We start from the raw sequence: 27,200 nt of genomic DNA, 5'->3' as shown, positions 1-27,200 counted from the left end.
CTGCAGCCTCCACAGAGGTGATTGGCTGAAGCGGCCGGCTGTGGGGGGCGGGACTCGGTTGCCAGGGAGCGGCGCGGGAGCCGTGAGGGGACTGCGGCGGCTGCGCGGAGGAGCGAGGCGCTAGTTGGGGTCGGCGCTGCGCGACGGCGCAGGGGCTGCGGGGAGCGCCGCGCAGGCCGTGCAGTTCCGAGCGAGGAGGCGCTGCCGCCATTGCCGCTCTCTCGGTGAGCGCAGCCCCGCTCTCCGGGCCGGGCCTTCGCGGGCCACTGGCGCCATGGGCCAGTGCGGCATCACCTCCTCCAAGACCGTGCTGGTCTTTCTCAACCTCATCTTCTGGGTGAGCGGGGCCGGGCAGGGCGAGGGTCCGGCGGCGGGGCCGGGCGAGGCCGCGACGAAGGCGCCCGTGGGGGCCGAGCCGGGCCTGGGCCTGGGCCTGGGCGGGCGCGCGGGGGCCTCACTCGAGCCCTCAGGCGGCTGAGGCGAGGGGAGGGCCGGGTTTGAGGCCGCTTCGCGAGGTCCCTGCCGGACCAAGCCGGGAGCCCGGGCGCGGAGGACGGCGAGGGGAGGCCCTGGGGGACTCCACGGCCTCCAGCCCGCGCCTTCGCGCTCGGCCCACGCGGGCTGGCTCGGTGCCAGGAGCCCCCGTCTCCCCCTAGAGTCGCCGGCTGGACTGAGAGCGCTCATTGCAGACTCTTAACAGGACGTCAGGCTCGAAATAGGATCTTCCCCAGAGGCTCAGGTTCCGCGCTCTTTGTCGGGGCCCCGCAGACGAGTGGCCGTCCGGGGGCGGGCAGATCCGCGGGGACGCCGCGGAGTCGGGGCGAGGGTTCCACTTAACGCCTTTTGTGTGTGGGGAACCGGCTGGCTGTCACCAGCCCAGAAAATGAAGGGTTTCAACTTGAGGAGCTAAATAATCCATTGACCAAGAACATAGGTCTATTTGTTTTGGTCATGGGGGTGACCCAACCGTGAGATTATAAGCCTTGGTTAAATATATGATGGAGATGTCACAAGATTTTGAAAGTGATTAGTTTACTTTCAATAAAAGGTGGCTTATGAATTTTTAGGGGGTGCGCCCTCGGAGAAAGGAATGTTTATAACGATGTCATCTTAGTTTGGGTCCTTCACCAGGGACTTTTATAGTAACCTATGTTGTTCCTATCCGTCTTTCCACCCTCCAGCCCATCTGGACTTTGCACCCGGATAAATCTTTTAAAACGTTTCTGCTATCACATCACTTGATCTAAAAATAAGGAAAACAAGCTTCAGCGGTAGAATAAGGTTCAGCTCCTTCCCCCGGTCTTGCAGCTGAAGTCCTCAGTCTGATCCCAAATCACCTTGCCCCTCTAAACTCGTCATTTCCTTAAACACTTGAGTGCCCTGGACAGATTGCTCTGTCCAGAGTCGCCAAAGCACTCCTTGAACATTCCGGTTAACCATACTCTGTGCCTCTTCCTCCTCCCCATCATCGCTGGTCCCCATTCGCTCCTCCCTCCCACGCATATGCACACCTGTTCTGGAAAGAATCTTTCCTCCTCCCCCGACCCCCCAACAAGGGATAAAACAGCTGTCTCATAAAAGGATGGTTATATATTTAAAAGCACTTACTACACACTTGTATTGCCAGAGTCCTTCAGGGCATTTGTGTGTGAGGAGAAGAGTCCTAACTGAGAGGTAGTACCTGTTCGCAGCCACCCAGGCGACACTGGGATTTTCGTGATTTCTTCTTTTCCAATTAGAGCAGTGTTTCATATACTTTAATTTGAGTTACAAGCTTATTTATTTATTTATTTTGTTTCGTTTTTTCAGTTTCTTGAGTTTATTGTGCAGAATGAAATGCACGTGTAGAACCAGTTCCATTAGCAAAAGTTGTATCAGTCTCCTCCTTGAAGATGTGGCATGATTTGTGAATCTGACCATTATAAGGGCATCTTTTGCTAATTTAATACGTATCTATATACCTACTGCTACTTATGCATCCATAACATTTTTTATTCCATAAAGAGAAATATTTTCTACAATACTTAAGTCATTAACTCTCATAGCATCTCGTTGTAAACCAGGAGTCAGCAGTCTCTGGTCCAAGAGCACAAAACGGTTAGCTACCTGTTTTTCTACAACCTGAGAGCCGAGAATAGTATTTACATTTCTAAATGACTGGAAAACAAAAGAAGAATACTATTTCTTGGCATGTAGAAATTATATGACGTTCTCCTACCATTTGACCTAGCAGTCCCACTACTGGGTACATACCCAAGGGAATGTAAATCATTCTGTTATAAAGACACATGCACACATATATTCACTGCAGCACCATTCACAACAGCAAAAACATGGAGCCAGCCCAAATGGCCATCAATGGTAGACTGGACAAAGAAAATATGGCACATATACACCATGGGACACCACGCAGCCACAAAAAAAGAATGAGATCATGTCCTTTGCAGGGAGATGGATGGAGCAGGAAGCCATCGTCCTCAGCAAACTAATGCAGGAACAGAAAACCAAGCACCGTGTATTCTTTTTTATTTATTTATTTATTTAGTAGAGTTACAGGCTTTTTTAAAAGGAAAAATAATTTTAAGGGGTCCCCAAATGAGGAACACTTTGTTAGCTAGTAAGCCACCTAAGAGGCAAAGATGTGGCTCTGTACTCTTTACAATTCCTTGTGAATTTATGGCCATAACTATTTGATTTTGAAGAATATTAGGTGAATTTTAGGTTATTCAAGCTCAGGGACTGGAATTGTTCGTGTAACAAAATATTGGAACTATAGTAACCATTTTCTTTAAATTAGATTTTTATTTACTCAAATATCAGTTCTAAGTGATTCCTCTGAATCTCTGGATATTGTGTAAGTGTATGTACTATTATTCCAGTGAAGAAAGTTATTTTGAACTTCTGTGGTGCTTTTTATAGTGGGTTATTGCCAAGACTGAAGTGGTAATGTTTAGTAAAAATACCCTTTGTCTTAGTTAGTAGGGTAGTAAAGTTTTTGTGAGTTGTGTTAAGGAAGTTAAGCAGATACGCTGGGGGCACATGTAGCACAGTGCTACGTAACTATTGAGGAAACAGCATTAGGTATGTCTCCCAAGAAAGTATTAGTTTATGGACTAACTGTGGGAATCTGATGATGATGGGTGATGGCAACTAACATTTGAGTTACTACACCCCAGGCACTGTGCTAAACAGTTTACATGGTGTATCCTCACAGCTTTCCCATCTAGCAGGGAATATTATGTATATTTTAGAGGAGAACATTAAGGTTGACTGAGCTAAGCACACCCAAGGTGTGGTACAGCCTGCGTTCAAACCCAGGTCGTCCCATACTCTAGAGACTGTGGTGTTAGGACAAAGTGTGATTTCAAAAGATTTGTAAAGAGAAGAAACTTGTTAGAATCACTTCTCTAAAGCATGCCAATTTTAACATTGCTAAAATTAGAAACTGTACCAGAATTTACATGACACTTTGTTTTCTTTTGAATTAAGTCATTATGAGGAAGTACATTAAAAAATGTTAAAAGGTTCTTCCTGGGAGTTTGTAATGCATTCTTCAGTTTTAATAAATGTATTCTTATATAGTGGCCCCTCCCTCCTTTTAATGCCTTGAGATATATAAGTGGAAGAATAAACATACTCTCCATAGAGCATATCAAATGTTTACCTGGGTTCCCTTGGGCAACTGTAGGCAGTAAAAACTATGTTGCACTGGCTCTTAACTGTCAGATGGTAATGGCTGATTGTTAACAAGGGTCAAAGTTTAATTGCTTTGGCAAGACCTTTAAACTACACTTTCTTATGTCTTGATATCCTGATTCAGCTGTCAGTTTGTTCATTGAGCTGTGACATGGAGATAGATATATACCTGAAATACTCAGGCTGTAAATTATCTGACAGCTAAAATCGTTACTGTTGATTTGGTGTAGATAGTTTGGAACAATGCTGTAATAATGTTACTGTGGAAAGGCACAAACCGAAAGCGGAAACAGTCATTTCTAAAATCCTGGAATTTGTTTTAATGGAAATAGGGAACTCCTGCTATGGTTAGAATGTTTGTCCTTTCTAAAATTCATGTTGAAACTGAATCCCCAACGTGGCCGTATTGAGAGGTGGGGCCTTTAAGGGGTGATTGGGTCATGAGGGCTCTACCCTCATGAATGGATTAATCCATTCATGGATTAATGGATTGTTGGGTTTTCATGGGAATGGGACTGGTGGCTTTATAAGAAGAGGCAGAGAGACCTGAGCCAGCTTGCTCAGCCCCCTTACCATGTGTGATGTCCTGGGCCACCTCAGGACTCTGCAGAAGGCTCTGACCAGATACGGCCCCTTGACCTTGAACTTCTCAGCCTCCATTATGTAAAAAATTTCTTAAATTACCCAGTTTCAGGTATTCTGTTCTAAGTAACAGAAAACAGTCCAAGACAGTTTCTCACCAAATTGTAGAATATTAGGATTTGTAGCTTGAAAGATAATATTGGACAAGTGAAAGGATGTACAACTTGTATCAACTTGGATCTCTGTTTTTATGGAGTGATAAGGCTTTAAATGTAAGTGTATTCATGCTGGACCCATGAGGATTTATTGAAGAAGGTTAGAAATGTTTGAGGTAAATGACTAAATTTTAAAGGCTTTTTTTTTTTTTTTTTTGAGATGAAGTCTCACTCTGTTGCCCAGGCTGGAGTGCAGTGGCACGATCTCGGCTGACTGCAACCTCCATCTCCCGGGTTCAAGCAATCTACCTGCTTCAGCCTCCTGAGTAGCTGGGACTACAGGTGTGTGCCACCATGCCCGGCTAATTTTTGTATATTTTTTAATAGAGACAGGATTTCACTATATTGACCAGGCTGGTCTCGAACTCCTGATCTCGTGATCTGCCTGCCTCGGCCTCCCAAAATGCTAGAATTACAGGCGTGAGCCACCACGCCCAGCCAAGGCTATTGTATTAAATAGTCATTAGCCTATTCTGTAAACTGTACCTTTGTACCAAGGTCAGATAGGATTTTTAATTTGGTAAGTCATTTAATTTGACCAAAGAGGGCTCGCCTAAAACAAGTTTAAATCAGTACTTCCTACCATTAAGTTTTTATTCTGGTAAATTAATTGATTATTTAATCGAGTCCTATGTTATACAAATTACTTTTTTTTTTTAAACCCTATTAGAAAAGCTAATTGACTAATACCTATTTTGCTCATATTTATTTTAGGCATTACAGGGACTGGAACAGAAAACTTTGTCCGTGCTTATAGAATTTATAATCTTAAATATCTATTTAGGTTGCTGCTTTTCATCTGAGAGGTGATAGTATAACACTGTGGAGACACCTGTAGAGTGGGGGAAGTACCACAAAAAAGTCACATACCTTTTAAATAAATGCTTTAGAAATAGCTTTGGAACATGGCACCTTCACTAACCATCATTCATTCATATGAAGTACTTTATACATATAAATTGTATTTGAAAGCCATATGGAACCTTTAAAACTTATCCTGCCTTTAAAAATAAAACTTGTCGGCCAGGCACGGTGGCTCACGCCTGTGATCCCAGCACTTTGGGAGGCCGAGGCGGGCGGATCACAAGGTCAGGAGATGGAGACCATCCTGGCTAACATGGTGAAACCTCGTCTCTACTAAAAATACAAAAAATTAGCCGGGCATGGTGGCACACACCTGTAGTCCCAGCTACTCGGGAGGCTGAGAGGCAGGAGAATGGCATGAACCCGGGAGGCGGAGCTTGCAGTGAGCCAAGATCGAGCCACTACTCTCCAGCATGAGCAACAGAGCCTCCATCTCAATAAATAAATAAATAAATAAAACTTATCACAACTTATGTCTGTGAATGTATATAATTAAGGAAAATTTGCTTTGCTAAACAAATATAACACTAATGTTTGAGCACCTGCTTTGTGCTTATATTATTGATAAATGATGAAAAGACAGTGAAAAATCTGTATTCTTATAGAACTTACTTTCCGGTGAAACAAGACACACAAAAATAAAGAAGAAAAATGATCAGAAAGATGTGTTATGCAGAGAATTAAAGGGTGATGTGATAAAGTGATTGGGTGGTGCTTTATGTTGGCAAAAAAATCTGGAGTATAAGAAGTTGCTGACTTGGGTGATTTGGAAGAGGTTGGGAGATTGAGGGGATTCAGAACTGAAGGAACAGGCTATAGACTGTAAGGCAAAAGTATACTTGCTATGTTCAAATTACTAAGAGGTTTATACCATCATGCTTTTGTTTAAAAAATACAACATTATAATGAAGTATTTCAAGTGTGGTTCTCCCTTGTCACAAATCTTGTACATACTTTGTGTTTTCCAGCACATCCTACACTTTCGAGGTGGTAATATGATATTTTCAAACCGGAACCTGCATCTGATATCCTGGAATTTGTTTCTCTACTTCCTGTATTTCTCTTATTATGAATGACTGCTCTGACAAAGAATATGTCATGGGACACACCTTCAGCTAACTTTGCTTTTTCATGGTTGTTTTCAGTTCACTAGAAGAAAATCTAACTTGTCAGGAAGCAAGTACATAATAGGAAGTGTATGTGTCTTAGTTTGTCTTCAACAGTTAAGAAAATGAATGTCTCCACTCTTACTATATTCTTACTCACCTGTCCACTGACCAAAAAGCCTTGTGGTCCTGAGTAATCATTTAGAACTTGGAATCAGCAGGGGCGCTCTCTGTAGTTGCAGTTTAAGGAATGGGTTATTAGCTTTCTAGGATATTTATCATGCTTTGAAATAATTTAATGAATTTTATTCCATAAGATCTAATTCAGGTTAGGCTTGTTTGATTTTTTTTCAGAAAATGTATTCCATAAAGTTTGTACTTAGACCAAACAGGTGTACTAAGAATCATTTATGAGTAAATGCATGTTGAATATCTACCTTTGACCTGTTTTTGAGAAATAGAGTAAACACAGTCCCTGTAGTCTGACAACTAATGGGGAGAGAGGGTAGACTTTTCATCGAATTAAATTTCTATGTGCACCTTTCCCCCAGAAATCTTACTCATGGCTGGTCTCAAGTAAGTCTTTATTGAAAAATGTTAACGTATCTTCTTCCTCTTCCTTCTCCTCACTGTGTTCCTTTTAGTAGTTAGGCAGAGTTAATAGATAAGAAAAATTATCTTTTTTATGTGTTGTTTTTAATCTACTGAAGGGGTTCTAGAATATATGTTGACATTTTATAACTTACATTGTTGTTGCTATTGATTAAACACGTAATCCAAGCATGGATGAACTCTAGCATTACAAAGGTTAAGCTCCTCAGGCTCCTATGATGCTGTAGTGGACTCTTTTTACAGTTAGAGTAGGGTGGGGTAACAGAGGGTCTCAGAGAAAATACATATTTAAATTTCATGCTTCTCAGATAACCTCTGGAGCCCTACCATCTGGAAACAGCCAATTTCCATGCTGTTTGGCAATGGCAATTGGTTAATCTCCAGTTTCTTTGCCACCCGAACTTTTGAGTTGTTCAGCCAGTAGATATTGGATGAAATAGAACAACTTTGTTAAGCTGGATTAATAATGATTATGAAAAACCAAATAGAGAAAAGGTGAAAATAAGGCAGAATTGAGGAGCATGACCTTTGGTATATCATCAGAGTAATAGCAGTAAAAATGATTAAAATATTTCTTATTTAAGAATAATGGCAATAGTAATAGTGATGTTGATGGTAACAGTGGCTTGTCAGAACTTTAAACTTAAACTCTTAGCCAGGCATGGTGGCACATGCCTGTAATCCTAGCTACAAGTAAGACTGAAATGGGAGGATCCCCTGAGCGAAGGAGTCTGAGGCCAGCCTGGGCAACATAGCGAGACCCTGTCTCAAAAAAAATAAATAAATAAAATAATTTTCTCATTACTGTAGTGGTGAGTTAAAAAAACACAAAACTTTACACCCCAATTTAAGTAGGACTTAAAAAAAAAACTTGTCTCCTTGAAAAGTAATACGAGAAAAGGAACGTAATGTACATTGAAAATTGTGTTAGATAATCAGAAAACATGTACAGGATGAGTCAAAGCCACACAGACCTGAGAAAAGTGGTAAGTGGGAGAGATTGGCAGAGGTGCCTAAAATATTTAGGATGTAAGAGGTGTCTGTGTTTGGTTGGTTAAGGACACATCCAGGAATTAATTCATTGGTGAGAGAACAGCAAAGCCTCAATTTCAGACATAATTTTAACTATTACTCTAATTATTCAAGTAATATATTTTAAAGAAGACACTAAAAAGTATTTTAAAAAGCAAACTGATATCACCCATAGTTCTACCACCGAGAGACAACCAATATTAGCATTTTGGTTTGTTTCTAATATGTGGTATATGTGTTTTTTCCCGATCACACTACAATTATATTATTAAATGATGCTTTAAGAAAATTTCAGGGCTGAATGCAAACACATCTCTGAATACCTGGGCTTTTTAATTTTCATTTTTGCAGCCACAATTTCATTATAACATCTCGATTAATTACCTTTTATACAAATCTGTGTTTCTGACTAACTTTCTTAAGGATAGATTCCTGGAAGTGGAATAAGTAGGTATATAGGCATCAATGCTGAGGCAGATATGTATTGACAGATTGCTTTCCAAAAAGATGATTCTCTATTAGTTTGTGTTCCTGCCTGTCTGAGGGCCCTTCTCTCTGCACCCTCACACATCTTTGAATACTCCTTAACTTTACTGTTGATCAGTTTGTTAGGTAGAAAATGATATTCTTTAATAGCTTCAGAAATTCTTGGTAAGAGTAGCTTTAATTTCTGAAAGAGGATTTGGAGTCTTTGGAATGGCCTTTTTTTTTCCTTGAGAATTGGTAGGAGAGTAAATGATATATACTGGTAGTGGACTTACATAAGAAGTAGTTGTGTTTAGTGCCATAAACTATTCTGTCAGATTAAGTTGGAGGTGAAAGAAAGCCTGGTTGAATTAGAGAATATACATTGCGGCAAGTAGAATGCTAAAGGATTTAAGATGATTTTAAGATACTTGTAATAGCATAAGGGTGGAGTCTGGGGAAGCTTTCAGAAATCCACTCTATGGAATTACCAATGATTCTTCCCAGGAGAGAAAAGAGGTATATGAAAAATAATAGGACAGTATAGGAAACTCTGGATTAAATGTTAAAAAGACATATGCATAAGATGGATTCCTGCCTGTTTTTCCCCTTTGCTTTTAAGACCTGCTTTGTTACAAAGTCTAGAGTACAACAATTTTTGCTCAGTCTTTTGCTTCTTGATTTTTTTCCTTTCTCTCAACACTCCAGTCACTTCTACTTTACTAATTGATTCTTTGGCAAAAATCGCTCCAAAGGAGCAGTTCACACAGGCAAGCAAGAATTTGTCAGGCACTATGCTTTTAGATGAATAAAGTCCAGATGGTGCCTTGTCTTTACATTGTCTTGATTCTTGCCAGTTCTAGACATGAACCATCATCAAAGTCTACTACATACCACTGCAAGAAACTCACTTCTATTCTTTGCTTCAGCTTCATCCAAAATGTGCTGTGGGATGCTTTCACCTTCACATTTCTAAATCTCCATATAGGTATACTTTTGGCAACAGAGCTACCTTATCTCCCCACTTGTAGCAAATCTGTTTCATTTTTATTATTGCCACATTCCAATGGCAAGTTACACTGTGGTTGATGAAAATGAAGGAATTTAATAGTTTTACAGATTGTAACTTTTTTTTTTTTTTTTTTTTTTTTTGAGATCAAGTTTTGCTCTTGTTGCCCAGGCTGGTGTGCAGTGGTACGATCTCAGCTCACTGCAACCTCCACCTCCCAGGTTCAAGTGATTCTCCTGCCTCAGCCTTCCTGAGTAGCTGGGATTACAGGCATGTGCCACCATGCCCAGCTAATTTCATATTTTTAGTAGAGACAGGGTTTTTCCTTGTTGGTCAGGCTGGTCTCGAACTCCCGACCTCAGATGATCTGCCAGCTTGGCCTCCCAAAGTGCTGGGATTACAGGTGTGTGCCACTGCGCCCGGCCCAGATTTTAACATTTTACCTACTTTTCTCTTTCATAGAATATTTGAAAATTACACCCCCCCCCCAAAAAAATAGTTTCTTAGCTATGGAAAAAGCAATCTCATATAACAAATCTCTTTAAGAGATTTCACATTTGCGCATATGTAGAGGAAAGGTAAAAGCATAAAATGAAGTATCATACTTTTGGAACTCATACACTTGCAAAATTTTATAACAAGATGGCTTTATTTTTTAGAGAAACAGCTCAATGGAAAAGCATTGGCTCTCCTAAAGTTTTAAAATTTTGTGACTTAATTTAGAGGATAGGCTTATTAAAAGATAAAGAATGGTTTTTTAAAAATTATTCTTTCTGTAATTTCAGACCTCAGCCTTTTGCCTAAATTTCCTTTCACTTCTTTGTAAAAAGGATGAATATTTTTAGTATACTGTCCTGGCACAAATCCTCCTTATAGGCTCAGATTTTCTCAGTGGTGACTAAAGCAGTTCAGCTGCTTCCAAGTTCTACATTTCATCTCCTCTTCTGTTGCACCTCCCTCCTCCCCATACCCCTCCTTTGCAGCTGCTTTATTGGCAAAGCTCAGATCCTTTGATAGATCTCAATCCCGTCGTGGCCCTTCAAAAGAAGAATTTAAGCTCACGTTTTATATAGCTTTTCTGATAGCCACAATTTCTGCATTAAAAATCTGAGGGACTACAAAGTCCCTATGCATACTAGTTAGGAATTTCTTAGAACCTCTCTTCCATTTACCATACTGTTTCCCATGTTCTTTTGAGTATTTTTCATATTGACGGTTGGATATCATTACAGCAGTTACTTTTGGCTGTTTTTAGGTCTTCAGCCACTACTGGGATACCTCTTCTATATTTTCAGAGTAACCAGTGTCATTTCATAATTGTTCATTATACAGCTTAAGATATAAGCACCATATACATATTTCAGTAAAAGCAAAATTTGAAGCTGTTTTCAATTTAGGAAACACATCCTCTATTTATAAGCAATTTGATGTGTATAGTTTCGTATCAGCAATCAGTGCAGTTTCCTCTTTGGTGTGTGCAACTAGTAAGTTCGTTTCACTATATGTTGCCAAATTGAGCTTTGTTATGTTCTCATCTCGTTGTGTGACTTGGTTGTTGACTGGTTGCAGCCTGGGAGCAAAAAAAAAAACTGTTCTAGAGTCTATCAGAAAAGAAGAGGCAGCTTTACAAATGGCATCTCCTCACAGCCCTCCATTGCATTTGTTGTACATCTGGTTGTCTCTCTTGGTTTTTCTGCTTTCTTGTAGTCTCAGTTTCAGATGAGTGCCTCTTTTAGTGAGGAATGGCGGTGGCAGCAGAGGAAACGTTTCCCTTGGCCCATCTCCAAGCAGCACTAAGTGTGCGTCTCATAGGAACCTCTTTAGATTGAAAACTCATCATTTTATGTCTAAAATGCAAGTAGTTCATCAGTGAACTATGCTTCAGGTTAATTGTTAAGTATATATGTCCTCCAGTTTTCTCTTATTTTCATTCAAATTTACATAGGCTAAAACTAGCGAAGTTTTGGTAAGTGTACCGAAGGCTCAGGAATGGAATTCATTTTGACTCAAGCCTTGTAAGAAATAAATACTGCCTTTTAGAGTAAAAAAAGCTATAACATTAAAGGATAGAGAAATGCCTAGTGAAAACAAATAACAAAATTTGATTAATTTACACTTTGGATTGCTTCTAATTTAGCTTGAGGACTGATACTATTTAGCAAAATGTGTGTGTGTACATGTATGTTAATATATATCACACAAGTAGTCAATAAAAAGGGGTATTTGGTAAGAGTGTTAAGTAGTTGACATACTTCTGTAATAAATGCACCCAAATTAAAATAAGCTATTTCTCTTCTTCCCCCTGCCAACTTTTGCACTCACGTACATTCTTTAGTACTATGCCCCAAAAGCAAATAATGTCAGTGAACTCTGAGAACCTTTGAACAGTTTGCTGTAAGTACAGCATTTATATTTATGACAGATATTTATGATATATTAATATATTCCAGATGTAATGGCCATCAGAATTCAGCAAGCTGGATTAAGTTGCCAAATGTTTGAATAGTGAAGTAAAAGCTATAAGCATTGAACTGAAGAGAAACCAGATACAAACAAATACAAATATAAACCAAAGCAAATACAAACCAAAGCTTATGATAGAGTTGGGAGGGTGATTTCAAGGGAAAGGGGTAAGATGAGGTGTACTCAATACATTTTAACTGATACCTGCTGTCTGCCAAGCACCGTTCTAGATGATACAAGGGTGAAGGACAGATGGGTATAATTTGTGCTCTCAAGGTGTGTTGAGACAGGTATAGCTATAATTGCAACCGTTTTGATAAATATTCTGTTAGAACCATGTACTGGGAGATGTGTGTGTCCACCAAGGGCAGCTGATCCAGCCTGAAATGATCAAGAATGGCTTCCAAAAGGAAGAGGTAGCATTTAAGCTTCACCTTAATGAGCGACAAGGAGTTCCCAGGCATTTGAAGAGAGCATTCTAGAGAGAACAGCAGAGGCAAAGAAATGAAAGAATATATGGTCCATTTCAGTATAACAGTTCTATATTGTTCATGGTTCACAAGGGGTAATGAGATCTGAGGCTGAAAAGAGGAACAGCTTGGTTCATCGGGGACTCACTTGCCTCATCCTGATTTTAAGTAAGGCTATGCCTTGGTCTGTTCTTTGTTTTGTTTTGTTTTTTTGAGACGGAGTCTCGCTCTGTTGCCCAGGCTGGAGTGCAGTGGCATGATCTCGGCTCACTGCAAGCTCCGCCTCCTGGGTTCACGCCATTCTCCTGCCTCAGCCTCCCGAGTAGCTGGGACTACAGGCGCCTGCCACCACGCCCGGCTAATTTTTTGTATTTTTAGTAGAAATGGGGTTTCACCGTGTTAGCCAGGATGTTCTTGATCTCCTGACCTTGTGATGCGCCCGCCTTGGCCTCTCAAAGTGCTGGGATTACAGGCGTGAGCCACCGCGCCTGGTCGATCTGGTTTGTATTTTTAATAAAAATAACCCTGGTAGTATAAAGAATGTGTTAAGATGCAGGGAGAGTCAATAAATAAGATTTAGGGGGATAGGCCCAAATTAAGACAGAAGCACTGCAGTGGGGTTGAAGAGGAGTTGAAGTATTCAAATAATGTTTTGGAAGTAAACTTGAAGTTTTGTGATTGATGGGCTATAGAGGTGGGGCAAGGAAAGTTAATCCTCAGATGTTTGACCAGAAAAATTAGATGTCTGGTACCTTTTGCTATGATAGGAATGTAAGGGAAGATTAGATGGGCTGGGCAGGAAGGCAGAAAGGGTTTGAGACAGGTTGAGGATGGCGTGTCTCTGGAACTTGCAGATGGAAATCTGTAGGTTTGAGATGATAGCTCAGGTAGTGAGCTACAATGACTAATGAAGCCATAGCTGCTATAGCCCACAGAGAGCCACAGAGAATGACTCAAGAATAAGGCTGAAGACAGAACCCTGGAGATCACTAACATCTCAGAGTCCGTGAAGAGAATGAAAAAGTGATCAGCTGGGGAAGTAGGAAGAAAACCAGCAGTGGAGCCTCTTGGAAGCCAGAGGAGGAGAGTTTTAAAATGATGTTTTTTAAAATTGCCTTCATTATTCTAGTTGTCTTCTAACTTTAAAAAGTTCATGTTACATTTTAAAAAACCAAGTTACTTTCCCAAATTTACATAAATGGAGTCTTTTTCTTCCTCATCTGACAGTGATCCTAATGGCCTAGTGTAAGAAAATATACTGATGATCCCCAAGCTTACTGAATTTCATAAACTTAAATGAGCTGGGTTTTCGGGTTCAGAGAAGTTAATGATATTTCCAATATCATTGTGGCAGCTGTTTCTAGTTTGAAGATGATTTATATGTTAAATTTAAAAGGATGATGAAATACTTCTTGTGAAAGTTTCAAAGTACTCTATAAATGATAACTCATTTTTATACAAATGGTAACCAAATGTTTTAACACTTACTCTGACACTGCATTTGCTTGTTTGCATATAAGCCAGTGGCATTGGGCTGTCAGCACAGAGCTGGTACCCAAAGATAGCAAAATTGACAATAGCAGAGAAAGTAAGACTCTGCAGCTGGAGAATGAAGCCTGGAGAAGCAGCTGAGATAAGGCACACCTATCGCATGCCTTTGTGTGTTCACTCTCCCTTTAGGTCTTTAATACCTTGTTACTCAAAGTGTGCTCCAAGAAGAAGCTGCACCAGCATCACCTGGGAACTTGTTAGAAATGCAGACTCTCAGGGTCCTCCCCAGATCTCCTGAATCAATCTGCATGTTATTCAGATCCTCAGGCAATTCCTATATACTTGAAAGTTTGAGAACCACCATTCTAAATAATTAATAGAGGGCTTATAATGTTCTTTAATGACTGAGCCCTCTAGCTTTGCCATTTCACTGTCTCTAGGACAGCAAGATGTTTGGAAGTGGGGTGGGTATCATGCTCACTAGTTGGTTTATTTTCTTTTCCCTGAGGTGGGGTAGATAGAGATTAGAAGTGCAGATTCTGGAGTCAGATTGCCTGAGTTCAAATCCAAGCTCTGTCATATCTACCACATTTCCCCACTTATTGAGGGTAACTGCAGTGAGGAAGGATCCCCCTGCCACCATACTGATCCGTATTGGATGTGGAATTGAGCTACAGTAAGCCTTTAGGGATGTGTAGGTGTGTGTCATCATCATTATTTTTTGGTTATGGTTTCTTGGTCCTAGCTGAACCATCAATTATTGAAAAGTAGGTGAAGTGTGGATAACTTTTTAACTTTAGTATAGAAATGCTCTGAATAAGGAATCATAGAAGACTTTTCAGCTTCACTGAAAAAAGTCTATAACAGTTACAGTAACTCTCATTAAATTATACCATACTAAGCAATAATAGGAAATTTTTACCAGCAGTGCTTAGAGACCAGTACTGACTTTGTTTTCTACAGGGGGCAGCTGGCATTTTATGCTATGTGGGAGCCTATGTCTTCATCACTTATGATGACTATGACCACTTCTTTGAAGATGTGTACACGCTCATCCCTGCTGTAGTGATCATAGCTGTAGGAGCCCTGCTTTTCATCATTGGGCTAATTGGCTGCTGTGCCACAATCCGGGAAAGTCGCTGTGGACTTGCCACGGTAAGATGTGTTGTCAGAACACGTGGGAGTGTTTAGTCTACACTACTCTATTCTTGAACCTGAGACTCTTTGGCTCTTACAGTTGGAACAAAGTTAGCATTTAAACTTCTAGCAATTATCTCTGATAAGTTTTTTTAATCAAGAGTGTATTTAAAGTTATTTTTTCATTTGTATATAATTTTAAACAATGTTTTCTTACAGTTTGTCATCATCCTGCTCTTGGTTTTTGTCACAGAAGTTGTTGTAGTGGTTTTGGGATATGTTTACAGAGCAAAGGTATGTTGTCTATTGTAATTCACATAATGCCTTAAAAGGTGGTTTAAGTGTTTCAATTAAAATACAACACATTCATTTTATCAGAGTAAACATTTTCTTTTGCCTCACTTGTTTAATCTGTATTTTAAATATCTAAAGTTAATTGCCATATATTTACATATCAAGACTCCTCACCACATTTAATATAGCAGAGTATTGTATATGTATTGTTCTTGATTATAGGTATTTATAGCTGCAAATGAATAATTAGCTGAGAAGTTTGTTCAGATTTCCTCAGCACATAGATTGCCTATATGAGGGGAGGCATAATTTTCTGATTTCTGCTTTAGAGAACCAAACTCAGGATTTCGTTTTCCATTGTCTCTTTAAAAAATGCCTTGGTCCTGAACATAGAAAAAGATGCTGTGAGTTGTGATCCCACCTTCCACCCCTGTCCTGAGGAACAAGGGGTCCTGCCAACTTAGAACACCAAGGCAGCTGGGGCCAGCACTCCTTTCTTGCCCTTCATTTTTTTTAGTCATTTCACCATTCCTTCCTTTCTATTTTGCCTGATTTTGCTGTCTACCTCTAGTACCACTTAAGGCTAAATAGGCTGCTTTAAATTAATTAATATGGGCATAATTTTAGAGGCATGGTAAAGACATAATAGACTCATTCTCATTATAACTTAATGGTTTTAAGTCAAGGACATAATATGCCAAGTTAATTTTCACATCATTGATACGTAAGGTACTGTAAAGCTGTGCTAAAAAAAAAAAAAAAAAAAAATGCAATGGATTATGTCCCTACCTATGATCTGGTTATCAATTTTATGGACTTATTTTATTACTGTTGTAATTACCAGATAAGTCCAGTCCTCAGAGGGGCAAGGAGGATCTGGTACAAGCAAACTTTACTAAATGATACTTGCTTGCCATTTTAGTAATTGGCAGCAATAAGCTATGCAGCTTGTTTCCTGTCTCCTTTTTGCAATACATTGAACAGCAGCTTTTTCATTAAGTGCCACTTCTAAGGACTGATGTTTTTAACCCTGATTACTTTTGCACATTTAACCAACTCTAAACAGAATAAATAAAATGGAAATAATGTTGGCATTTGTCCTAAAAGTATCTTACAGGAGCTTCAGAGTTGTTTTGTTTTACCTCCTTTAGGACAGGAAAATGAGTAGTCTTCTGAGAAACTTATTTGTAAAAGGAAGGCGTCCATTTATAATTTAGGACATCTATCCCAAGCCTCAACTGTTCTCCCTTTTGGATACATTGTTAGCCTGCCATTTTGCACACAGTCTTCTCTTTGAATGCTTTAATCTGTGTGGTATATGTCTGAATTTTTACCTGTCAGTTTTCTCCCTCCTGCCTTCATCTATATCTATATGAAGATGAAGGCAGGAAGGGAGAAAACGTTACAAGAAATTCATAGGGATCTGGCAACTTGCAAACATTTCATGTAAGTATTTTAGTAGGAGCCTTGACTAATGTTACTTTTGCTAGTATTTTTGAGGGACTGAATTCTTTGTTCTGATTCAGGTGGAAAATGAGGTTGATCGCAGCATTCAGAAAGTGTATAAGACCTACAATGGAACCAACCCTGATGCTGCTAGCCGGGCTATTGATTATGTACAGAGACAGGTGAGCTTTCTTGAGGCAGATTTGTTTTTGAGGACCAATCACTATTGGGTCAACATTAAACTAACTGTGATTTCTGTGTAAATTAGCCATGTTCCTTCACATCCATGGCTATCCTGATGTGACCAATATTTTTCCCCAACCTTCACCCTTGAAAAGTTTATTTCATCACCTAGCCAGATAAGAAACATCTTGAACTTTTTTTTGTTATCTGACTTCCCCTTCCCTGACCCCAGTCTGTACTCTCCCAAAGTACTTAGCCAAAGGGGTGATGATGCAGGAGAGAGGTATGTGTCACAGGAAAGGTGGGAGTCCAGATAGACTCCAGGGGAGGTGGGAGGTCTATATATACTTTTAGAAAACAGGATCAGAAAAGACAACAGACAAACTGTCAAAAAAAAGTTGTTATGGACAGTTTCATATACACGAAGGTAGAAAGAATAGTATAATAGATGTTTGCACCCCGACCCTGTCTCAATAATATCAACTTTTTGTCAGTCTTAATTGCCCCCACTTATTTTTTGCTTCATTATCTTAAAGCAAATCTCAAAATTTTTAAGACAAAATATTTTAAACACTTGTCATTGGAAATAATATTTAACTTGGAACCAGATATTTAACATGTAAGACATGAAGTTTTTCCTTAGTTAGAAACTACGCCTTACAGGCAATGAACTTTTCTTTTTTTTTTCTTTTTTGAGACGGCAGAATTTTACCCTTGTTGCCTAGGCTAGAGTGCAATGGTATGATCTTGGCTCACTGCACCTCCACCTCCTGGGTTCAAATGATTCTCCTGCCTCAGCCTCCTGAGTAATGGGGATTATAGGCATGCGCCACCACACCCAGCCAATTTTGTATTTTTAGTAGAGATAGGATTTCACCATGTTGGTCAGGCTGGTCTTGAACTCCTGACCTCAGGTGATCTGCCTATCTCGGCCTCCCAAAGTGCTGGGATTACTTGCGTGAGCCACTGTGCCTGGCCTGGCAATGTACTTTTCGTATGGGGGTTCTGGAGCCACTAGCCATGTCTGGCTGTTTACATTGAAATTTAAAAGGCAGTTTTCTAGTCACACTAGCCACAATTTAAGTGCTCAGTAGAGCTTCATGTGGCTAGTGGCTACTATGTTGGATCATGCAGACTTTCCATTATTATAGAAAGTTATATCGGACATCACTGGTCTAGAGTGGCTTATTTTAAAGCTCTGTAGTACATGGAACTTCAGGTGTTTGGGTTTTGTGAGGAATAATACCTGTTCTCTTCTAGCTGCATTGTTGTGGAATTCACAACTACTCAGACTGGGAAAATACAGATTGGTTCAAAGAAACGAAAAACCAGAGTGTCCCTCTTAGCTGCTGCAGAGAGACTGCCAGCAATTGTAATGGCAGCCTGGCCCACCCTTCTGACCTCTATGCTGAGGTGAGTCTCTTGGCCAAGACTTGAGTCTAGCCTGATTAACCTGTTTTTCACCATGTCTTATCACCATCTGGGACTTCTTTTCTGCCACCTTTTGCTTGTCTTTAATGTCATATTGTTTTATTGTAAATTATAAAATGCATTGTCTTTTGCTTTAATTACATGTCTGTAAATTATACCAATCATGGAATCTTTTTTCCCCTCTTTCAGTTTCCGTCATTTTCCTTTCTGTCAGTGGGTAGTAACCTGTGAATCTGCAGCTTTAACTTTTAAAGAAGACTTCTAATGAGGATGACTGTGTTTGTTACAGGGGTGTGAGGCTCTAGTTGTGAAGAAGCTACAAGAAATCATGATGCATGTGATCTGGGCTGCACTGGCATTTGCAGCTATTCAGGTAAGCACAGCTTGCCAAGGAGTTCTATCAGAGTGAGTTGGTTCTCTGATGTCAGCCCTGCATGGTTTTAATCCCCATCACAGTGAATCTTTGTGTATGTAGGTAATGTGGAAGTGACTGAGATACTGGCCTCCAGTGTCCCATTTCTTGTCTATACACCTAGACCCGGAATGGTCTAAAGAAACCAGAAATCTGGATGGGGAGGGACTATGTGTTGAGGGAACTCCTTGTCTTACTGTCTTTCTTGATTAGTGAGTGACTTGTTCAAAACGTAAATGAACTGTTGTCATAGTGTATTATTGGAAGATATTTTAATAGAATGTCACAAAATTTTTAAAACTTATACTTCTTTCTTTCAGTTTGGGAATACAAAGCTTTATTCAGTTTTTTTGTATGCTAGTTCTCCCTCTAGTTCTTGTTTTTCTGTCCTCATGGGTTTTATGTATTCATATATCTAAATCAAGAACTGGTACTACAGCACTGGTCTCTTGCACTAAATGCAACAACTTTTAAAGATAGAGACAGGGTCTCACTCTGTCACCCAGGCTTGAGTGCAGTGACATGATAATAGCTCACTGTAACTTTGAACTCCTGAGATCAGGTGATCCTCCTACTTCAACCTTTCGAGTAGCTGGGACTACAAGCACAGCCCACCACACCCGACTAATTTTTATTTTTATTTTTATTTATTTATTTATTTATTTTTGCAGAAATGTGGTCTCATTATGTTGCCCAGGCTGGTCTCAAACTCCTGGCCTCAATCAGTCCTCCTGTCTTGGCCTCCTAAAGTGCTGGGATTTACAGGTGTGATCCACTGCACCCAGCTTATGCTTTCTCTGCTTTTCTTTCTTTATTTATTTTTTTTTTGAGACAGAGTTTTGCTCTTGTCGCCTAGGCTATAGTGCAGTGGTGTGATCTCGGCTCACTGCAACCTCTGCCTCCTGGGTTCCAGTGATTTTCCTGCCTCAGCTTCCCAAGTAGCTGGGATTACAGGTGCCCGCCTACCATGCCCAGCTAATTTTTGTATTTTTAGTGGAGATAGATTTTTACCGTGTTGGCCAGGTTGGTCTTGAACTCCTGACCTCCGGTGATCCACCTGCCTCGGCCTCCGAAAGTGCTGGGATTACAGGCGTGAGCCAACGCGCCTAGCCTCAGCTTATGCTTTCTTAAGCCTGAAACTTATTTCAAGAGCTAAAAGAGCCGGGTGTGATGGGTTACATCTGTAATCCCAGCACTTTGGGAGACAGAGGCAGTAGGATCCCATGAGGTCAAAAGTTTGAGACCAGCCTGGGCAGTGAGACTCCATTTCTACCAAAAAAAATTTTTGTTTTAAAAAAGAAAAATGTAGATATCTTTTAATTGCTAGATAAAACCAATGTAATTGCTAGTTTAAATGTAAGTTGCTTGAATTGCTTGCTCTTTGTATATTTGAACAGAAGCTAGTGTATTTAATGGGAAAGGTGAAAGGATGATTGTTTACTTTGCTGATATTCAGACAGCCCTGAAATGATTCATTAAAAAGTCTACCTCTTTATTTGCCATGGTCTTTGCCCTTCTAAGTATTTACTTTGCAGCTCTGCATAGCAGTAATCTGATGATCAGCAGGGATTTATTTCATATTTTGATTATTTATGCAAACACATTCATTTAGCTAAAAATAATGAAATATGAGGAAGGTCTCTTTTCCCAAATAGAATTCTGATCTGTGTATTAATGATTTTATGTTCAGTAATAAAGGCACATGTATTAGCATGCAGCGAAAAAGCTTTGGAACTGTATGGTACTTGTGGTCATGAAATATGCAACATGTATGTAGAAGACTGATAAAAATAATCACTTTAGCTATGTCCCTCATCTAGTTAAGCGGCTTAGCCTGCCAGATATTTCTTTATTAATTTTTCAATAGGGGCTAATAAATATAACTAGTCTCTTAATTTAAATATAACTGCCATATGTGTTTTATACTTAAGTCACCCTGACTTAAGTAAAAGCTGATAAAGCTTGATTTTTTTCAGTTCAGCAAGGCTGCTTAAGTTTAGGGATTCAGAACTTTCACAGACTTCAAAACCTAGTGGTTTTGAACATTTTAAAAACTTGGGTTTTAAGGGGAGAAAATTTATCTGAAATAATAAAAGAATTTTCCCTAATTGTTTTTAAGAGTACCTGTAAACATTCTAAGCTTTTGGTATTCAAAATCTGATAGATTGGTGCCCTGGGTGTGGAAAACCTGAACAAAGGCAGAAATAACTGAAAGATCAGTGACTTTTGTGCTTGTACACGAATCCTAATATAGAAATTTAGAACTGGAGAGGATGGTTGGAGATTCTCCAGTCTTGGCCCTCTTTGTTTAGGCACAAAATTTAGGGCGAGCAAGGATAGCGTGACATGACCATCACACACACACTGGCAACACTAAAGACCCCTGCCTCTGTTGTACTCTGCCTCCAATTACAAGATTAAATTCCTAAATTTTGTCAGGAAACCTGACAGTTAATTGACACTTTAGCTGGATAAAATAGAGAGGTAAGATGGCAGAGTTGAGTAGTTACAATAGAGATTGATTTTTGTCTTGATTTGGAAAGCCTAAAATATTTATGATATGGCCCTTTAAGAAAATGTTTGGTGACTCTTGCTCTAGTCCATTAAATAATCAAGATTTGGGTAGGACCAAAGTGACCAAGAAAGAAAAACCTGAAAAATACCAATTAATTATTATAACAGGACTTTTGGATATAAAAGAATGAGATTTAAAAATTTTTGATTTTTGATATCCTGCTTATTAATTAGCAGGATATTTCACTTCTTTGAGAGTAGCCACTCTCTTAACTCATGATCAGTTATGAATTTTATATTTAAAGAGTCTAGTTGTAATAATTGACAAAAATCTGGGTTTTGATTTGTCAAGCTCCTGAGTATCTGCTGTGAGTAAGGCTCTCTCTCTACAAAGGCAATATGGGGAAAATGTTCTAAGTCTTTACTTTGGAGTCTCATGAAGTTGGCATGTCCTCAAGATAGAACAATCAAGAGCAGACTTCGTAGAGAACTGTTTCCCAAGGCCATGTTGCTTTTTTCCTGGTCTCTATGCCACATGTGAAGCCAGTGGAGAGGGCCCTTTCCTCCTCCTCCTCCTTAATTACCAGTTATTCATTAAAATGAGTAACTTCCTCCTCCTTCCCCTCACACCCTGGCCAACATTGCAAAATATTATATAAATGAACTCATATAGTTTGCAACCTTTTGTACCTTCTTAAAAACAAATTAGTGTATTTTGGATATAGATCTGTCTTTTTAATTTCATGTCTGCATAGTATTCCATTTTATAGGCATACTTTAATCAACATTAATGGGCTGTTTATAGCAAAAATTTATAACCATGAAATTACAGTATCAGAATGTATGAATGAATTTTGATAGGTATTTCCAGTTTTTTCTCAGAAAAGAGTGTTTCTAATGTGCAAAAGTTCTTACTTTTGTATAAGAATGCCTATTTCCCCCTACCACCACCTGCACGGTATATCATAGAACATTTTACTTTGCCAGTCAGTTTTTTAAATCACCGCTTGTCATTTTCTTGCAATTTTTGCAGTTGCTAGGTGTTATATTTGGGCTAAGTGAAGTTTAGTTCTCATGCCTTGAATATTGCAAGAGAGTATTTCATTGCAAGAGATAATGTTGGAGATAAAATATTTGTGTAATGTTTCTAAGTCTGTTGGAATATTTCAAAAATCAATGGAATTTCAGTATAACAGGCCTTTGGAAATGAGCCTGTAATACTTAATGGTGAGGATAAGAAATTATTGTATAGAGCTTAATGTTCTTAAGCAGACTGATTCCCAAGCATGAGTAGAATTTTATCAAGTTTATTTAATTGTTTCAAAATCAATACAAGTTGATTTCATTGAAATAAACAAATTGGGAAAGAAATACTTATTTCAGACCTCATTTTGAAAATGCTGACTCCTATAATAAAATTTAACCAATTGAAAGGAATGTGGGGAGGTGGGGGTGGGAAGAGAGATTTTTTTTTCCCTAGCAAATTAGTCATTTCTGAGCTTAGCATTTTTATTGCTCAATTTAATATTGCCTGGGAACATAATTGCGTTTGAGTTTATAGCTGTTCTAACAATGTTTTGATGTACAGAGAACAGAAATGTGTTTCTGTAGGAATTAGCTACTTCATCGGTCTAGAATTGACTTAAATTGTTTAGTAAACTTTAAATAATATTCACCTCTTAAGTGTGTTTAAGGTGCTTTGCACTAGTAAGCACTCAGCAAATTGTGAAGTAGTGAAACTGATGGATTTGAGCAGCAAATGTATATCCCAAATGGGCAGAATATAGGTTAATGTGAGGGTAGAAATTGGAGTGGGTGACTTTATACCGTGGAGAATTCAGATTGGGGACATCCTTATGTGTATGTTTGTCTTAGTAGTAATCTTCCTCTTCAAACTTGGAGAGTCTGTTTATGGATTGGGTACATTTTGCAGAAATTAGATTGAGCCACGTTATGTACAGAGGACCCTGTCTTTTAAAATCAGATAACTGAGGCTTGTCCCCGTCAATGATAAGTTAAACAGCAAATTATCTCACAAAAAAATTTATTTTGTGAGAAGGTAGGTCAAAAATTCTAGAATCACTTTCTCTTTAATCCAGCTTAATCGTTTTGCTTATCCAAAATAACATGGCTTGACTTTATTACTACTCCAATATGCTACCACAGAAGGATTAGGACTTATTAAAATAAAATGATGAAGGAAGAGTGACCTTTCAAAAATAATATGTATACAATACCACAGAACCGTGGATTTCAAAAATGGTAAATGTGAAGGAAACAAAAATCTTCCAACTACATTTTTTTGGCATCAGAATTGGTTTTCCACCATAGGGCTATTCACATAGTGAATTTTGTGGATTGTTGTAAAGCCTATTGCTCCAAAAACCGAAGGGCCTGAAAACACCACCATTAAGCACACACGTTCTTGCTTATTCTACTCCCCAGGCCTTTGCTGTCGAGAATGGTAGCCACTAGTCACATGTGTCTACATTTAAATTAATTTAAATAAGATAAAAAGTGCAGCTCCTTAGTTGCAGCAACTATATTTCAGGTGCTCAGTAGCTACATGAGGCCACATGACAGTGCGTATGTGGTATGTCTCCATCACTGCAGAAAGTTCTTTTGGAGAGCACTGGCTAGACTAGTAGTGGGGATGCCAAATAAGAGAGACTTGATTCCCTGCTGGCTTTACAAAGAGTTCCTGGGAGGGAAGCTGAAGCTTAGGACTTAGTTCTTTAAAAAATAATGTACTCATAAGAAATTCCTTCTGTCACTGTTGTTATTGCCTTTTTGATGATTTGAAGTCATTGAACTTCGAAACAGCTCTATTACCAACAAAGAAATACACACCTGCCGTGAGAGGGTTTTCAGCCTTTCTTCCCCATTGTTTTTTTTCAACAGCTGCTGGGCATGCTGTGTGCCTGCATCGTGTTGTGCAGAAGGAGTAGAGATCCTGCTTATGAGCTCCTCATCACTGGTGGAACCTATGCATAGTTGACAACTCAAGCCTGAGCTTTTTGGTCTTGTTCTGATTTGGAAGGTGAATTGAGCAGGTCTGCTGCTGTTGGCCTCCTGAGTTCATTCAGTTAAAGCACATGTACACTGGTGTTGGACAGAGCAGCTTGGCTTTTCATGTGCCCACCTACTTACCTACCTACCTGCGACTTCCTTTTTCCTTATTCTAGCTGACTCTTCATGCCCCTAAAATTTTAAGTACGATGGTGAACGTTCTAATTTCAGAACGAATCACAAGTCATGTAGTGTGGTAGAATTAAAGGAGGACACGAGCCTGCTTCTGTTACCTCCAAGTGGTAACAGGACTGATGCCGAAATGTCACCGGGTCCTTTCAGTCTTCACAGTGGAGAACTCTTGGCCAAAGGTTTTTCGGGGAAGGAGGAGGAAACCAGCTATCTGGTTAAGGTTAACACCAGATGGTGCCCCTCATCAGTGTCCTTTTAAAAAATATTTACTGTAGTCCAATAAGATAGCAGCTGTACAAAATGACTAAAAAAGATTTTAGGATCATACGATGTATATCTTGGTTCATCTTCAAAATCGGAGACTGATCTTTGAAACTAGTGGTTTTTAATCAAAGCTGGCTTTATAGGAGGAGTAGAGTGTATGCACTACTGTTTTAAAAGAATTAGTGTGAGTGTGTTTTTGTATGAATGAGCCCATTCATGGTAAGTCTTAAGCTTGTTGGAAATAATGTACCCATGTAGACTAGCAAAATAGTATGTAGATGTGATCTCAGTTGTAAATAGAAAAATCTAATTCAATAAACTCTGTATCAGCCCCCAACATGTCATTTTTCATTATTTTGGGGATATTTCAGTTCCAGAGCAGCAGTGTCGTGTTTTCTTTGTTGGTGCTGTCTATAGTTCATCATGATTTGCATGTGTTTTCATTATAGCTGTTGCCAGATTCTAAAGGCCTTGATATTCAAAAAACCACAAATGCTTTCAGTCCAGTATATCCTAGAAATATAGAACTCTACTTTGTGCAAGGCACTGGGGATACAGTGGCGATACTGTCCTTGTCTTCAAGGAGTTTGGAGTCCTAGTATAGGAGACATACATAGGAGCAGATAATTTTCAAACGGTGCAGTGGTGGTAGTAATAGAATGGGAGTCCAAAGGGGAGTCCCGGAGAGGTCAGGGGTGACTTCCTAGAGATGCACAAGCTTGGAGGCTGGATAGGCTTTGTTGAAAGATGGTACACAAGAGTGTGAAACAAAATTGTGTGTGCAGGGAGCTTAAAATACAAGGCTGGGGAAAGAAGTTGGAGAAGCAGGAAAACCCAGGTCCTCTAGTATCTTACGGAACATCCTGTGGAGGTGAGACCTGACTTGTAGGTGGAAGCAGTTCTTCAGAGGTTTGATTTGGAAGGTGAACTGAGAAGAAGGTGGTGATGCAAGCTGGCCGTGCTGGAGCCAGGATGAATTGGCGTGACTGGGCTTCAGTTAGGCTGGCGTAGCAGTTGAGAGAGCTTAGCAGTGGGCAGCAGGGCACTGTTGGGGGTGGTGGTGAGCGGTGGATTCTGACTGTTTGGAGGCAGGACGGTAGCGGAATTCGATCACTGATTGGACGTGGGACAGAGAAGGGAGAAGAGAAGACTCATCTAGGATGAGTCCCAGGTTTCTGGCTCAGTCAACTGGGGAAACAAAGTCACAGAGATAGGGAGTAGTTAGAGAACACATCTGGGGGTGTGAGCTCATGGTCAGTTTTGGGATGCCCAAATATGCAAATCTGTCCCACCTGAAAATGGAGAAGACACGGGAAAGGAGAGGAGTAAAAATTAACTCCTCTTCACAAAGTGGAAGTTACCAGAACATTTGTGATTTCAGAGGCCCCAAGGGATTAATCATGTGGCTACTGACCCATCCCACCTCTTGCCCCTGCCTGTTGCACAGTGGGCAAGAATGTTTGTGACCTTTCGCTACTACCACCTCCCCCCAGCATGGTCCCCCCAGTTTTCAATATGAACCGTCCTGTGGCAACCTGTCACAGACTGGCCCTGAGGTGAGCAGTATTTGGACTGTGATGTTGGTTGCCCTCCACTCTTTCTACAGGACAGAACGGGGCCTCTAGAGTGGGAAATGGCTTTGAGAAATATGCCGAGCAGTAGCCTTGTCCTTGAACTTGCCCAAGAGGATAATTTTCCACACCCTTCCGGTACTCAGTCCTCAGTTTGCCTGGTGAGAGAGCAGCCTCCTCCCGTGTGCTCTGCCAGCTGGACCCAGACTGGCCATAATAGCAGTGAGACCAAAAAGATGGGGGTAGGGAGGTAGCTCTGAGGTCTGGGAAACCATTCTGGCTCCTGCCAGCTTTAAATTATGTTTAATTCCTGGCACAGTTGTCCTGGAAATGCCTTTTTCTCTTGCCTGGGAACCACTAGAAGAGGAATGTTGTCTGTGTTGGCCAGGGCCATGCAAATTCAACATCTTGTCTCTGCCTTTCCCCGTGCAACTGAGGCTCGGAGTTTGCATTACCCAGTGCTTATTCTTCAGAGGGCAAAAGCACTGCTCGTCACGTCTGAAATTTAGTGAGCGAGCTCACCCACTAGGCTGCTGTTTCCCGCCCGTGGCTGCACATTGGAAGCACCGGGGCACTTTGAGAACTACAGATTCCCAGAGCTTCTAAGGTGGTCTAGGGTGTGTCCAGGACACAGCCCCAGTTGAGGACCACTGCTATATCGTATGGCCTCTTTTAAAAAAGTTAATTTTACTTGGAAATGATTTCAAACCTACAAAAAAGTTGCAAGAATAAGAACTGTACA

The 27,200-nt window shown here is 40.0% G+C and overlaps 1 protein-coding gene across 3 annotated transcripts; it reads left to right on the top strand.

Annotated features, from left to right (window-relative positions):
• TSPAN3 (tetraspanin 3) lies at positions 1-27,200 on the top strand. 3 transcript variants are annotated; one of them, XM_025390583.1, is made up of 7 exons: positions 1-337; positions 14,969-15,160; positions 15,362-15,436; positions 16,963-17,064; positions 18,326-18,478; positions 18,786-18,869; positions 24,324-27,200. In XM_025390583.1, exons 1-7 carry the CDS (start codon positions 275-277, stop codon positions 24,414-24,416), a joined length of 762 nt encoding a protein of 253 aa, XP_025246368.1. In that variant the 5' UTR covers positions 1-274; the 3' UTR covers positions 24,417-27,200. The 3 variants fall into 3 exon arrangements, with proteins under 3 accessions (XP_025246368.1, XP_025246370.1, XP_025246369.1); XM_025390585.1 differs by lacking the exon at positions 14,969-15,160; XM_025390584.1 differs by lacking the exon at positions 15,362-15,436.

Source organism: Theropithecus gelada, chromosome 7a (assembly GCF_003255815.1).
Source record: "Theropithecus gelada isolate Dixy chromosome 7a, Tgel_1.0, whole genome shotgun sequence".
Classification (NCBI taxonomy): domain Eukaryota; kingdom Metazoa; phylum Chordata; class Mammalia; order Primates; family Cercopithecidae; genus Theropithecus; species Theropithecus gelada.
This window is presented reverse-complemented; position numbering and strand designations above follow the sequence as displayed.

Excerpts from the sequence above, each read along its gene's own strand:
- TSPAN3 (XM_025390583.1), top strand. The coding sequence starts at position 275 with ATGGGCCAGTGCGGCATCACCTCCTCCAAGACCGTGCTGGTCTTTCTC. Across the intron at positions 18,479-18,785 it reads CTTCTGACCTCTATGCTGAG|GGGTGTGAGGCTCTAGTTGT; the intron begins GTGAGTCTCTTG and ends TGTTTGTTACAG. Across the intron at positions 18,870-24,323 it reads TGGCATTTGCAGCTATTCAG|CTGCTGGGCATGCTGTGTGC; the intron begins GTAAGCACAGCT and ends TTTTTTCAACAG.